The sequence below is a fragment of the Muntiacus reevesi genome, chromosome 22, assembly GCF_963930625.1.
Source record: "Muntiacus reevesi chromosome 22, mMunRee1.1, whole genome shotgun sequence".
NCBI classification, from domain to species: Eukaryota; Metazoa; Chordata; class Mammalia; order Artiodactyla; family Cervidae; genus Muntiacus; species Muntiacus reevesi.
In genome coordinates, this window is record NC_089270.1 from 15,617,071 (window position 1) to 15,633,248 (window position 16,178).

The following is a 16,178-nucleotide window of genomic DNA, read 5'->3' on the forward strand; positions in this document are numbered from 1 at the left end:
AGTCTTCGTTTCAACATAACCAATTTTAAACCATGGCTTGTCATCTGAGGTTGTTTTATACGTAGTAGTTGAATGAATTAATGATAATGAATGTAGGTAGCCAATTAATCACTACTCTGTTTGCTCCCAGCATCTTTTCTTTATTCTGCACTAACCTACATCCTCCATATTTTAACTCCCTGCTTCTTTGACTGTCTCCGTCTAGACGGGGACCTTATCCTTTTGTTCTGTCTCCAGTGTCAGAGGTCTGGAACAAAAGGATCATTACACAGGATCACTAAACACACGGAGTGCAGTTGGAATAAGTGACATTCCAGAGGTGAAGAGAATATGTGGGGGAAAAAGAAAATAGATTACTTAGGTTTGATGAGACTAGTGTGTGCTAAGAATTTTGTGGGTGGTCAGAAATAGAATAGTAAAGAATGTAAAGAAGAGTCAGAACATGGCAAATGGCAAGTCAGGTATTTCTTCCCAAATTAACTTTGACGGGGGGTGCTTCCCCTGTGGCTCAGCGATAAAGAATCTGCCTGCCAATGCAGGAGACATAAGAGAGGTGGGTTTGATCCCTAGGTTGGGAAGATCCCATGGAGGAGGGCATGGCAATCTACTCCAGTATTCTTGCCTGGAGAGTCCCATGGACAGAGAAGCCTGGCAGGCTATGGTGCATAGGGTCACAAAGAGTCGGATGTGACTGAAGTGATGTAGTATGCATGTACAGCCATGACAGATGAAATTTATTTGTTAGTCTAACTATGATTTATTTAACCTTTCCTAGTTGAGAGGAAAAATGACTTTATTAGGGTTACTTTACCAATATGTAAAAAAAAATCTAGAGTAGAAATGGATTATAGATATGGAGAACAATTCCTGATACTGTTGTTGAAATAAAGAATTATTATAATGTCCTTGTTTCTGCTATTGTCCACACCCATTGTCTTTATATTATAAATTATAAACTCCATTTCATCTCCCCTGGATGGGCTTACAATGCCCTGATTCTTAATAGTCTTGTTTAGTTTTCTGTTCTGTACTTCATAGACTGTCTCCTGAATTTCAAACCTCTCATCACTATATTTGTAAATGACTTGAATTTTCAGTCTCTGTCCAAACAACCTAGATTCCTAACATAGTCCACTCTGTTCTTTGACGTCTGTGTGCATTGGTACTGGATTGTTGCTAGCATATGCATCCCAATCATAGACTGTATCTGTCACAAGTATTCTGGTCTCAAGTCTGTCTGCGGTCTTAAGATTCTTGCGCCAGATTCGTAGATTTTACCACCATGTCCACACAGTCCCCACTGTATTCTCATTTGCATCATTGATGCTGCTTGCCCCTCTTCCAAGAGCATACCAGGGCAAGTTAGTTTGTATTTCCATTTCAGTTTTTTAATTAGAAATGAAATGCCAAAAATGTCTAAGGATACATGCAATGGAATATTATTACTCAGCCACAAAAAGGAATGCATTTGAGTCAGTTCTAGTGAGATGGATGAATCTAGAGCCTGTTAAACAGAGTGAAGAAAGTCAGAAAGAGAAAAACAAATTTGGTATATTAAGGCATATATATGGAGTCTAGAAAAATGACTCTGATGAACCTATTTACAAGGCAGGAATAGAGACACAGACATAGAGAACAGATTTTAGACCCAGCGGGGGAAGGAGAGGGTGGGACAGATCGACAGAGTAACATTGACATATATATACTACCATATGGAAAATAGATAACTGGTGGGAAGTTTTGTACAACCCAGGGCTCTGTGACAATTGAGAGGAGAGGGATGGGGCGGGAGTGGGGAAGAGGTTCAAGAGGGAGGGGACATACGGATACTGACGGCTGATTCCTGTTGATGTATGGTGGAGGTCAACACAATACTGTAGAGCAATTATCCTCCAATGTATTTATTTATTTATTTTTTATCCTCCAATTTAAAAATATTTTTTAAATGTCTAGGGAAATGGTTTCATTATCAACCAGAACTTCAGAGCCTGACAAGGTTTAACTTTTCTTTCATATTATATGAGAATTAGATTTTCTGAGGTCAGTGTATGTACCTGACCATATAAAGACCTTTAGATTCTGGCTCAGAACATTAAAGCCAGTTTTGTTTTATTTTTTACTAGTTAAAACTTTGACATGCTCAAAAATGGTAAGGTACATAGAAAATTACTCACTGTGCGGGAATGTCCCGTTCATTATGAGTGGGGAATGTCCCACTCATAGGCCACTAGCACTGGTTGATAAGCCACATCAACTATTATTGTGGCAACTAAAACATGCCCACAGGTCTCCCAAATGCCTGCTAAGGGTTGGCACCACCTCTAAAGAGAACCACTGTTCAATTGTCAAGTGCTGCAATTTGGAAGGAACCCAAGGAACATGTGTGTGCTCAAAACCTGAATGACATCAGCAAGAAGGAAACGAATGACTTTTTGGGTAGGCGTCCACCAATGTGTGCCTCAAGGAAAAGGCTGGATAATATTCTGTAACGTCCCTTCTCACTACAGACTCCAAACTACTTAATGTCATAGAAAGCAATGTAAGATCATTTATGCATAAACAATGATCATGGATAATGGATATTTACATTATATATTCATAAATAATGATTCAAAATAGCAATTTCTTCAATTGCTAAATATCATTAATAAAATTTCTCTTAATGATAAACGAAAGATATAGCAATTGAGATACTTAAAATCTAAGCTTGAAATGAATAAAAAAGCTGTCATGTAGTATTTTAGAACAGTGTTAGTGACTAAAATCTTTCAATGCAGGATAGTAGCACTTTTGGTATTATTGAGAGCAAAAGAAGTCAACACTATTTAATTCAAATTTTCCAAATTAAAACTATGCATTATTTTGTATCTCCTTTCTTTCTGAGAAAAGGATGTAGATACAACCTTTTTTTTAAGGCAAATTAGCCCTTATTGCTTTTTCTAAAAATATAGTTTATTTATTTGGCTGTGTGAGGTCTTAGTTGTGACATGTGAGATCTTTACTTGAGGCATGCCAACTGTTTGTTGCGGCATCTGAGAGCAGTTCCCTGACCAGGGTTGAACCTGGGCCCCTTGCATTGAGAGCACAGAGTCTTAACCACTGGACCACTAGGGAAGACCTAAATACATTCTTTTATTCTTCTTCATATGGCTGTTACAACAGATGATCAGGGATCATCTTTGAAGTATTAATATCTAACATGGTGTCTGGGGCCGGTATATGTTTGGTAGGTGTTTGCTGCATAAATAAATGGTTTCAATGAAACATTTCAGAAAAGATGATGCAGATCTAAGAATATTTTATCATAAATAGTTTTAATATTTAAAACAAATTTTTCTTTGCACATTTCTAAGCTCTTTTACTCTAGATTATCATGTATGGGCTAATAGATATTTTTTCCTGTGTGAAATGCGGGTTTATATAATGATCACAGATGACAAAGTATTAGTAATTATTCAAAGAACAGGCTTCTCTGCAGCTCATTGCCATTCTGGCTGTGCACTTGTCTCATGTTTTTGTTGTTCTTTTCCACAGGGATTCGATAAACAAGTGGATGTGTCATATATTGCCAAACATTACAACATGAGCAAAAGCAAAGTTGACAACCAGTTCTATAGCGTGGAAGTGGGAGACTCAACGTTCACAGTTCTCAAACGCTACCAGAATCTAAAGCCTATTGGCTCTGGGGCTCAGGGAATAGTCTGGTAAGTAGGATGGACTTAATTTCTATTTTTAGAGGGAACAAGCTGTATATGTTGACTAGCCACAAACACATGTATACAAATATACAATATGACTTGAGATGGGAAATATCCATTCTACCAAAGAAAAATAAGTTTATGAACATTATTAGAAATTTATTGACCCATTGGTTAACAATATGTACATCTTTGCTTGTGACTAGCTTTTTCCTAGTTAAAAAAAAAAATCCATTAGACAACAACTATAGGGGAACAAAGAAAACCAGAGGTTTTGCTAAAGCATTTCAAAAATCTTATTTGGATGTTTTCACAGCAAGAAATGAGGCAATATGTGTTCAGATAACCAGAAAATAAAATTCTCTACTCTGAAAAAGTATAAATGAGATCTCAAATGTTTCAGTGACTTTTAAAGTTTAATGTTTAAAATTCAGTTGCCTATTAGAAAAGAGGTATTAAAAAAAAATGTGTGTTGAGTATTTCCAAAATGGAAAGATTTCGGACTCCTTGGCAACCGTTCTTTTTGTGACATTTTGAGTGGCAAATTGAAATGAGGACAAATCAGGATCTAACTTGCTGCTTATAAAACTCTTACAAAAGTGATGATACCAGATTGGTAAGCATTTTTTTTTTTTTGTAGTTTTAACTTGTAATTTAGCATCCAGATATATTTAGTGTGAACTTCTTAGTGTAATTTTCAATTTTGTGGCTCACAACTATAAAGTAAAAATTTAGGACACGCACTATAAGTATACATGTATATTGATATTTATTTATAAGGGATATTTACTTACAACAGTATATTTATTTGTTGTATAAGTTAAAGCTATATTAGGGATATCTGTTTCAAAACACAAATATCCCTTTTAAGAGATGAGATGAAGATGAAATAAACATTATTTTAAAATAGGTTTTTAAAAAAATAACTTTATTTATTTTACTATTTATCTTTGGCTGTGCTGTGTCTTTGTTGCTATAGAGGCTTTTCCCTCGTTGCAGCGAGTAGGGGCTGCTACTCTGTAGTATTGGTGGGCGGGCTGCTCACCGTGGGGCTTGTCCCTGTTGTGGAGCACGTGCTCTTGAGCATAGGCTCAATATTTGTGGCACACAGACTTAGATGCTCCACAGCACGTGGGATCTTCCTTAATCAGGGACTGATACTGTGTCTCCTGACTTGGCAGGAGGATTCTTTACCATAGAGCCACCAGGGAAACTCTCAATTTTGTTTTAAAAATCCTTTTTCCCCCTCTCATTTGATATATATACGTTTTTCATATTTTATAAGATGATCCTAAAATCTGGTTCACTTCAATTTTTAAAAAATGTATTTTTAAGACTATTTTTTAAGAGTGGTTTCAGATTCACAGCAAAATCAAGAGGATGATTCAGATATTTCCCATAGATCCCTAGCTCACACACATGCATGATAGCCCCCAGTATCAACATCCTCCACAAGAGTGGTACATTTATTACAATTGATGAACCTACACTCACACATTATAATCACTAAAGCCATAGTTGCAGCCGGGTTCACTCTTGGTGTCATACATGCTATGGCTTTGGATAAATGTAAAATGATATGTATCCATTTTTACGGTATCATATAGAGTATTTCCACTGCCCTGCCAATCCAATATACTCCACCTATTTATTTCTCTCTATATCCTCAACCACTGGCAACAGTTGATCTTTTTACTGTTTTCATAGTTTGCCTTTTTCAGAATGTATAGTTGGAATCCAACAGAATATTGGGTTGGCTATTCAGATTTTCTTCTTTCACTTAGTAATATACACTTAAGTTTCTGCCATATCTTTTTATGGATTGAAAGTTCATTTATTTTTAGCAGTGATAATATTCCATTGTCTGGGTATACCATAGTTTATTTATTCATTCACCTACTCTTAAGACATTTTGGTTGCTTTTGTTTTGGCAGTTATAAGTAAAACTGCTTTAAGCATTTGTGTGCAGTTTTCATGTGGATATAAGTTTTAATAGTTCACTTCATGTTGACAACTCATTTTAAGCTCACTCTCAATGCTTAGTCAATGCAAATGGCAGAAGTGCCTGGCTGGTATACTACTAAACCATTTACTAGCACTTAAACCTCATTTATCAAATATACCAAGGTTTTTACTGAAATTCATCCAGGGAATTTCAGTCTTTGCCAATGTCAATCAGTAGCTGGTTTTGCAATTTGAAGATGGAATATTTTAATATTTGAAAATAATGGGTCAAAACTTCATTGTGTAGATATTTTAAAAGCTAGGTAAATTTTTATTTTTAATGTTTATTTATTATGGTGCAAGGTTGCAGGTCAACATCTTTGTGACACAAAATGTCACAGGTGGCACAGTGGTAAAGAATCACCTGCCAATGCAGGAGAGATAAGAGACGTGGGTTTGATCCCTGAGTCAGGAAGATTCCCTGGAAGAGCAAACGGCTCAGTATTCTTGCCTGGAAAATCCCATGAGCAGAGGAACCTCGCAGGCTATTGTCCATGAATTTACAAAGAGTTGGACACAACTGAGTGACTGAGCACACACACACACACAAGGTTGCAGGTGAACTTCTGTCTTACACAAAACAATTTCAAGGTGTGGTAGACAGAATAATGGTGCCTCAAATAATCTCCAGAATTCTTGGTATGGTATCTTATTTGGCAAAAGGAACTTTTGCCATATAACTTTAAGATGAAGGGCCTTAAAATGGGGGGATTGATTATCCTAGAATATCAAGGTGGGACCATTGTAATCACATGAGTTCTTAAAAATGGAAACGGAAGACAGAATGGATAAGAGAGACACAAGGAGAGAGGAGGGAACAGAGATGCAAAACATGAGAGGGGCTTGCCTAATTGTTGCTAGTTTTGAAGACAGAGGAAAAGTGTCATGAGACAAGGAGTAGGGCAGCTTCTAGAAGATGGGAATACCCTCAGTTGCCAGTTAGCAAGACAATGGAGATCACAGTCATTCAACAACGAGGAACTGAAATTTGCCAGCAATACCCAAATGAGCAAGGAAACAGATTTTTCTACAGTACCTCCGGAAAGGAACTCAGCTTGCTGACGTCCTGCCTTTATCCCTGCCAGACTCTTGCAGGACGTCTGACCTGAAGAACTGTAAGATAATAAATTTATGTTGTTTGAGCAGCTAAGTTTGTGGTGATTTGTTGTGGCATTAACAGGAATACATACAGTATAATAGTCTACTATTAAGATGATTGCTATAAATCTCCTAAAAAGCAGACACACCGAACTGTATTATTTTCAAAGGAAGGAGTTCAGAGTGCCTTTGTCAACTGTCCCCAAACTGTGAAATTCCCTTTTTCCTTCCAAGTTGCATCTTTTACCCTAGATTATATATGACCAATGTGAGGAAGATAAAAAGTGCTTGGGAGAGACCAATGTTAATTATTAGTAAGGCTTAATTTGGGCTTCCCTGTGGTTTAGCAGTAAAGAATCCGCTTGGAATGCAGGAGCCACAGGAGATGTGGGTTCGATCCCTGGGTCGGGAAGATCCTCTGGAGAGGGGTGTGGCAAACCCACTCTAGTATTCTTGCCTGGACAACCCCATGGACAGGTCATCCTGGTGGGTTATGGTTCGTAGGATTGCAGAGAGTCAGACAAGGTTTAATTCATTTTCTAGATTAGATGTTTATGTATTCTTCTGCATTCTACTGTGTGATTTGGATACTGTGTGATTTGAGAGTAGGAACCCCATTTAAGAGGTCACTACATTCATGAGGAATTTTCAAAGCAAAATAGAAAATAAGACAGAAACAAAAATTCCTGTGAAGGAGGAGAGATTACAGGTGGAGAAAGTAGAATGATTCATGGATACCTTTTTAAAATGAAAAGTTGTGGAACATGAGAAAATTTTTCCAAGACCCTCAGTTTAGATGCTCCAATCTTCATTGGAACCATTTCACTTTCTTTCAAATAAAACCACCACAAAAATCAGGAGTGATATTAAGAGGAAGTTAATAGATTTTTAAAGATTAGAAAGTAGACCTAAAGCATCATTTTGCTTAAGAAGTTAACAGATTGTCCCAGAAACACTTGACTATCTACTAGAACTAATAGTTTTGTAGCATTTTTTATAGGGCACTAGCTAATTGCTAGAGTTAGTCACTCAGTCGTGTCCAACTCTTTGCAACCCCATGGACTGTAGCCCACCAGGCTCCTCTGTCCATGGAATTCTCCAGGCAAGAATACTGGAGTGGGTAGCCATCCCCTTCTCTAGAAGATCTTCCCTACCCAGTGATTGAACCTGGGTCTCCTATATTGCAGGGAGATTCTTTATCATCTGAACCACCCAGGAAGCCCCTTATAGGAGACATGGGGCCTCTGTTTCTCCTTGTACAGAAATGAAATCATACAAGGACTTAAGTATAGTAATTGAAATAAATCTCAGTAAATAAAATGTCCTTGAGTACAATTTTTACTTCAGTAAAATCAGTAAAATTAATGATAGCTTCATCAACAAACTCGTCAATAAAAGGACACCTGAATTCCAAAATATTAGCCTTGGAATTTCCTGAGATTAGAGAAAAATAAAAGTAGCAAAGATGAAGATGAAGGGGCAGAAATGGGATTATGTATTCCTCTCCATCATCTTCCAAAACCATTCTACCACATGCACAGACAGCACAATTCCAGCACATTACCTTCTGTATATGCATATAGTTGTCTCTTCCTTGTCCCTCTTCCTCAAACTAACTTTGAGCTATGTGTTTACTTATTATAATTTGGGTTTGTCATGTACTATTTTTCTGGAAGATCTACTTTTGTATTAATTTGTCCTATCTACCTGCCTTATATTTAATTTTTTTTCCTGTTGTATTTTGTCAATGGTGAGTTCATCCACCTCTCTACACCGATCCACCTCTCTACACCGAAAACGCATTTATTCCCAACATGCTTGTAAAATCCATACCTTTTCTCTGTTCATGAAAACTCAGATATGCGTATTTTGAATGCCTCAAGTAGGGTTGCAAAGAGTTGGAAGTGACTACAGAGACTTAGCATACACACATGTACGGTCCTGAGTAAAGTAACTGGGAGAAATTGGAGGCTGGGAGCGTCTGGGATCCCCAGAAGGAGGTGGAGAGCAGACAATGTGAAGCAGATGATTTATTTTATTTTATTTTATTTTATTTAGAACAGGAATAAGACCGTGGAAGAACCAATTCCTCCTCCTCCTCCAAGTGGGAAATTCATCATCAATTTTTAAATTCTGGCATACATCATTATAAAATTCTGTGTATATGTACAAGAGGGATTTTGCTTTTCAAGTGAATTGTGATATATTAGTACTTATGTCACAGAATCTCCATTCTCCTAACTTGTTTAAAATGGATTATCCTTTCTCCTGTTCCTGTTACCTTAAACTTTTTATTGGTTTCTTATATGTTGTTTCCTCTCTTTGAATGGTTTCATTGCTTACTTACTATCAGGAAAATAAATAGGTGATATTAAAGTATTTTCAAAAGGAATTCACCATTACCGTGCTATTTTTTTCATTCACCATAGATAATAGACCAAATATGTCATTATTTAGAATCATTAAATAAAATCTAATATAAAATCTTTAGAATAAATGAAAATTTTCTTTCTACCACTGAGGAAATTATATTACCCATTGAAACAAAAAGAAACTGATGACTTTCCTTCTTCGTGTGAACAAAGAAGTCCTCTGTAGCTTCCTAGGTGGGGAATCATAAAGTGATCTATAAAATGTGTTTTTGACAAGAGTAGTCAGGAGCCAGATGAACAAATCATTTCAGAACATCTTTTCAATCATCAGAAGAGGATCTCATTAGCATTGTGTCTACTACCAGCTCCAGAACAAAAACTGAACGTAGGAAGAAATCAACAGCAGGGAATTCATTATCTTCTCTTACTTCAGTTCTGCTGTTGCTTATCAAACCCAGAAAACATTCTATTTTCTCAGTTCTTTCTGCAAAGATGATTTAAAGTGACAGTGAAATGGTGGCAAAATTCAGGTCAATCAAGTTTAGCAGAGAATACTTGCCAAGTTTAATCTGCCCCTTAATTGAAAAGAAGTGATTGTACAGTTTTAAATGACAGGAAGTGTTTTAAATGACATTTTCTTTCCTTCTTGAAGTCGTTTTCTTTATCATCTGTGCGTGTGTGCTAAGTCACTTTAGTCGTGTCTGACTTTCTGTGACCCGATGGACTGTAACCCACCAGGCTCCTCTGTCCATGGAATTCTTCAGGCAAGAATACTGGAGTGTTGCCATTCCCTTCTCCAGAGGATCTTCCCAACTCAGGGACTGAACCCACACCTCCTGCATCAGCAGGTGGGTTCTTTACCTCTAGTGCCACCCGGGAAGCCCCTCTTTATTATCTACATGTAATCAACTTGTAAGCAGTCCCAGTGCAATTTTGCAAGGTGATCTTTTACAGGATATTTGTGTCAAAGATGTAAGCTGAATGCTTAAACAGTGTAGACTTACAGTGGCGTATTATAAAAAATATGTACTTAGAAAATTAAATATTTATTACACAGTGTGTATTAACTAAACTTTCCTAAAATTCCAATTAGAACAGGAAGACATAGAAATAAAAGTAACTGTAGTCATAAGATGCCCTGGTAATAATGCAGTGGGTTAATCTATTTTAAATTAGATACATATTCATATGTGGATATACAAAATGAATATATAACACATACATAATTTATAACATGTTACATATGTATATGTTAATATAACTTACATAATTTACAAAAATGTAAAAAATCATTTCTGGTGATGGTCCTTCAATCAGTGGTCTACAGCAATAAGTTCCCATGCAGATGAACAATCTAAGATTTAAGTTGCCAAACATGGTCAACAGAACATCGTGTGTTCATGTATTTATATTTCATCACCTTCCTTTGATAAGTGGATACTGTGAGTACAGTGAGCCTGCCTAGCAATATCCTATCACCCTGGTCAGGTTAAGGGTCTGGGAGATGGTGAAGTCCAGGGAAGCCTGGGGTGCTGCCGGCCACGGGATCTCAAAGAGTCAAACACGACTGTGTGACTGAGCTGAATGGAGACTGAAAAAAATGTCTAGAGTTCCTGTACTTGTAGCTTTTTAAATCTATTTAATATGGGTGTGATCTACATGGAAGGAGGACAGGGATAGAAAACGTTCTGTAAGAAACACTGTGATGCAGAAAAGTTAGTTACAGCATTTTATCTCGTGGGCCCATTCTTGGCTCAGCATCTGAAACTGTAGCTATATTATCTTGGTACCCGTATACAGATACGTATGTGTTGGAACCTTGTTTACCCTCAAATAGGATTTAAAGTAATGAGACCATACTATAGCACGGGAATCTCTACTTAATGTAATGTGGTGATCTGAGTGGGAAGGAAATTCAAAATAGGAGATGTATGTGTATGTTGGCTGATTCATCTTGCTGTACTGTAGAAATTAACACAGCATTGTGAAGCAACTATATTCCAATAAAAATTAATTTAAAAAGAAAAAAAAGTGATGGAAAAGATAGATGTGACTTAGTATCCATCTAACTTTTAGGGAAGATGGTTCCCATATGTCTCAAAGTAGAATCTCCTTAAGGGTGATGCATAATAAGGCATACAACCTAAGTTGATTGAAGACCTGTGCTTTAGTAGGGATAAAAGGAAAAGGAGTTTACTTCATGGTTTGTTTTTTTAATTGTGGGACCATAGTTTGTTTAGATGGTTTTCTTCATGGCTTGTTTTTTTAATTGTGGAACACAGTTTGAATCTTTGCCCTCCTATTTCCACATAGTACTTATAATAATAATAATAATAATAATGAGTTGTATCCTCAGTGCTCAGCATGTCCAACTGCATGGACTGTAGCCCACCAGGCTCCTCTGTCTGTGGAATTCTCCAGGCAAGAATACTGGAGTGGGTTGTCATTTCCTCCTCCAGAGAGTCTTCCCAATCCCCAGGGATTGAATCTGTGCCTCTTGCATTGACAGGTGCTATCTGGGAAACCCCTAGTAAGTAGAATTACTGTGGGTAGGCCATAGCTCTCATCAAAAACCAAACCAAGACAACCAAGAACCAACCCCCAGAATTTCTGAATTTGTTCAAATGCTCAGAATAATTACTGATAATCATCAAATCACATTATTAGAGCATCAGAATCCTTGGAATTTTCTTCAAAGTATAGTAGCTTCTATGTGCTTTAAAAAGTGAGTTATGGAAAGTCTCCCCCTTTCAATGTGCTCAATTTTATTTAAAAAGATATTATTTAATGCTTTTAGCAGCTTTTCTCATCTTGGTGATGAATTGGAGCTCTTTTATCTAGACTCTGATTTAATCACCCTTGAAATAATGGCGCAAATTTACAAAATGACTGGTAAGGATTAAGGAATATCTGTAGATATACACCAAAACAAAGGAGATGCAACCTCAGCAATGTTAGGCTGTATGATGGAAAGATACTCAATATATGTTTATTGCTGATTGAGATTGGGATGGAAGTTAAGTAAATTATCTGAATTCTGTAAAATATTTGCACATTTACATACTATTGATTCAATTACAGATTTTTTTTTGTTTGTTTGTGTGTGCTCAGTCATGTCTGACTCCAACTCTTTGCAACCCCAGGGACTGTAGCCAACTAGGCTCCTCTGTCCATCAAATTTTCCAGGCAAGAATATTGGAGTGGGTTGCTATTTTCTCCTTCAGGGGATCTTCCCAACCCTGGGATGAACCCTCATTTCCTGCATCTCCTGCATTGCAGGTGGACTGTTTACTGCTCAGTCACCCAGGAAGCCCTATATATATTTTAAGATACCTTATATTATCATGCTCACTTATTATAATTATAAATACACTTACACTTCAGAATAATTGAATTTCCCATTGTGCTTTATCAGTGATAGTATTTATTATTCAGTCTTTCAGAACTCATCTGTACTCAACTGTGAAATGGAGACATTGGTATCTCGCAGGACTCAAATAGCATAAAACAAACCTGATATATGAGATTGCTTTATAACTCTGATGTTGTCATAAATTTTAGTAGATTTCAAGGAAGGTAGACAATATTACTCTTCTATCAATGGAAAATTGCAGAAAGTCAACACGTATAACCCAAGACGGCTGACCATAACAGTTGCTTAGACTGTGCATATTGTTTGCATGTTGTAGTTGAGAATATGGGATGCAAAAAATGATTTACATAATGCTCCATAATTGAGTCAAGAAAAGCCTCTGAAGCTTTTCATTCCTGTCTTTCAATCTGAGTTTCAATTAGCCAAGGATATTTACAATATTTACACAAATTTTAAATATTAGTTTTTAAATTTGCAGCATATGTTTTGAAAGAACAGCATGTATATTATCTATGGTGAAACAGACCACCAGCCCAGGTGGGATGCATGAGTCAAGTGCTCGGGCCTGGTGCACTGGGAGGACCCTGAGGAGTCGGGTGGAGAGGGAGGTGGGAGGCGGGATCGGGATGGGGAATACGTGTAACTATATGGCTGATTCATGTCAATGTATGACAAAACCCACTGAAATGTTGTGAAGTGATTGGCCTCCAACTAATAAAATAATATTTAAAAAAAAAAAAAAAATTTGCAGCATGGTAACACAGCCAGCTCACCATCTTGAAGCACAGAATTTGGATGGAAGTGTCTTATGGTAATTAGGTTGATGGTATGAAGTGAGACCATCCAGAGGGTGATCAGGCTTCCTGAATAACACAAAAGAGGCCTGACCAGTGGGTCCCAAATGATGATTTTATTTTGCTTCTGGAAACATCACTTTTGATCCTGTAGTGCATTTTTCTTCTTAGAGTTCCTAATGAGCCATTACACTAAACAATGCAGCGTTACTCACACATTTCCATTTAGCCTCTGACTAGGGGACATGATTGCCTTCTGATCCACATCTGGAATATCAGCACACTTTTGCATCCCTGTTATTTTCCATTATTTTTACAATTTAGACCCTTAATTGCAAACTTCTTTTTTATTTTTTTAATTAAAAATTTTCCATTATTGTTTATTACAGGATACTGAATATAGTCTCCTGTGTGTAGTGGTTTTTCTTTTATTTTTAATCACAACCTTCTTGGTATAAGGAGCATTAAGCTTCAAATATTGCCTTTTGTATCAGTAAGACAGTTGAGGTTGCGATGGTGCAATAGGACAGAATTGGATGCTGTATTCTCCTTCTATATTTCACTGTTTTTCTTGGCTTTGTTACCTAGCATAAGCCCCAAATATTTACTTGCTCTATGATTCAACTGGTGATTAAGACTTATACACATTACCTTTTTTCCCTTCACTGAGAAAAGGTGGACTTTGAGAAACCGTGGGTAGAGGAGTTTTGTAGCAACATGCTTTTATGGAAAACATTATACAAGTTCCATATTTCTGTGTGTTAACCACCAAGTACATATGTGTTCATACTTGTAAATATATAATTGCCAGTGCAATCACTGATGGCATAGCTTATACATAATCTTAAAACTATATTTGTTTTTGCAATGTATTATGGACATTTATTCTGAATCCTATCTTTCTTTAATAAGCTTGCAATTAATTTATATCCCTATTGTTAAAATGCACAGTGAGAGTTTGTAGCCGAGAAGCATTTTTGTTAGCAGAAGGGATAAGTAGTCATTTAAATTCCATAGCTATTTATTCACTTATGCATGACTGAGTCTTTTTTGTAAATCAGTTATTGACATAAACGCTAATGTCCTTATCAGGAGAACTATTAATAATAAACAAATGAACTATTTCTTTTTTCAGTTTCTACTTCAATTCCAAAGATTAAGAGTTTAAGTGACACTAATTCTTATTTTTTTTAGGATCTGTCTTCTAGGGCATCAATAGGTATTTTCATTGCAAAAGGAAAATTAGTTTATGGTTCATGTCCTCTTTTGCTAGATACATTATTGTTTGGATTTAAGGGCATTCATGGTTATATTAAAAAAAAAAAAACTATAACCTAAATATAAACGAAAAAGTGAAGGTGTCATGTCCAACTCTTTGCGACCCCATGGACTGTTGCCTGTCAGGATCCCCCAGGATGGGATTTTCCAGGCAAGAATACTGGAATGGGTTGCCATTTCCTTCTCCAGCAGATCTTCCCAACCCAGGGATCAAACCCCAGTCTCCTGCATTGGACGCAGACTTTTTACTGTCTGAGCCACCAGGAAATCCCTAAAAGATTAATCTTGTACTATCCTGCATGTTCAGAAAAAAAAATCATTCTTCACTGAAAGGAGACAATGTCTTCAGTTAAATTATGCTCAATATAGATGGGCTTCCCAGGTGGCTCAGTGGTAAAGAAGCTGTCTGCTACAAGGAGACACAGGTTTGATCCCTGCGTCAGGAGAATCACCTGGGGAAGGAAAGACAATCCCCTCCCATATTCTTGCCTGAAAAACCTCATGGACAGGGGAGCCTGGTGGGCTGCAGTCCATGGGGTTGCAAGGAGTCGGACACGATTTACGGACTGAACAACTATTAACAGATGGCAACTGCTGTTCCTCAGATTCCATAGATTATGCTGAGTTACTAGTCTTAGAGACCTTCCCATTCTATCTGTAGATTAATATGACTTTACAAAAAAAGGAGAGCAGGGAGGTGTTATAAATTTGGTAACTAAAAATGCTAAGGCTTCAAGGAGCTTTATATAAAGCTCCAAGGGAAGGTACTTGGCCCCCTTTCTTCTGCAGAGTCATGCTTCTGGTCCATTCCAGCTTCCTATTCTGTTTATAGAGTCTGAGCTGTCTTGCTAATCACGGATTTGAATGTGGAAGCTGAGGACAAAGGAAGATGTCTTTTAGAAGTTTGAGAGACAGCCCTGTCATTCCCTGGTTCCGCTCTCTATTCCTGGACTCGTTAAATGTATTTGAAACACTTGACCTCGTCAAGTGAATTGCACTTATGTGTCCAACATTTTGAATCCAGCACTGAACCGTTGAATTTTAAGTTTCTCGATATGATGGGGTCGTCAGTCACCATCAGAGAGGGAATTTAGCCACTTCATCTGACATGGGGCTTCTTTTGTTTAAAGACATGTACTTTAGAGACTTCTTAGCTATGCACTTCTTTGTCTATATTCACCTTTACTTTTTATCATTAAAAATGTTTTCCACAGAAGATTTTCATATATCTATTCATAAAATCAAGATTGTACTCCCAATCCAGAGAGCTACAATGCTGAATATATTTTAAACATTTTTTCACTGGGCTCACTTGGGACTGGAAAATATAGCCAGGGAAGGATGCCCTGCACAAGCGCACATGGATGATGGAAAAGTGGAGGGGCTGAAACTCAGGCTGCTCTTCACCCTCCCAGCAGTGTGCCCTGGAGGGGAGGTCCACTGTACCCCAAGGAGTTGCCTGCTCCTAATTCACACACCACACCTGAGCTGCTATTGAATGAATGAACTTTGGATTTCAGGTGCTCAATGAGAGAAACTTTGAAAGACTGAGGGCAAGAGG

At 37.2% G+C, this 16,178-nt stretch overlaps 1 protein-coding gene across 3 annotated transcripts in view; it reads left to right on the forward strand.

Annotated features, from left to right (window-relative positions):
• Window positions 1-16,178, forward strand: part of MAPK10 (mitogen-activated protein kinase 10) — a 164,171-nt gene that overhangs the window by 23,948 nt on the left and 124,045 nt on the right. For 2 of the 3 annotated variants that reach the window (XM_065914234.1, XM_065914235.1), the window contains exon 2: window positions 3,535-3,704. In XM_065914234.1, the coding sequence (XP_065770306.1) occupies window positions 3,535-3,704 (170 nt within the window). Of the gene's footprint in view, window positions 1-3,534; window positions 3,705-16,178 lie in introns of those variants that run through there. The other variant, XM_065914236.1, reaches the window with a different exon arrangement.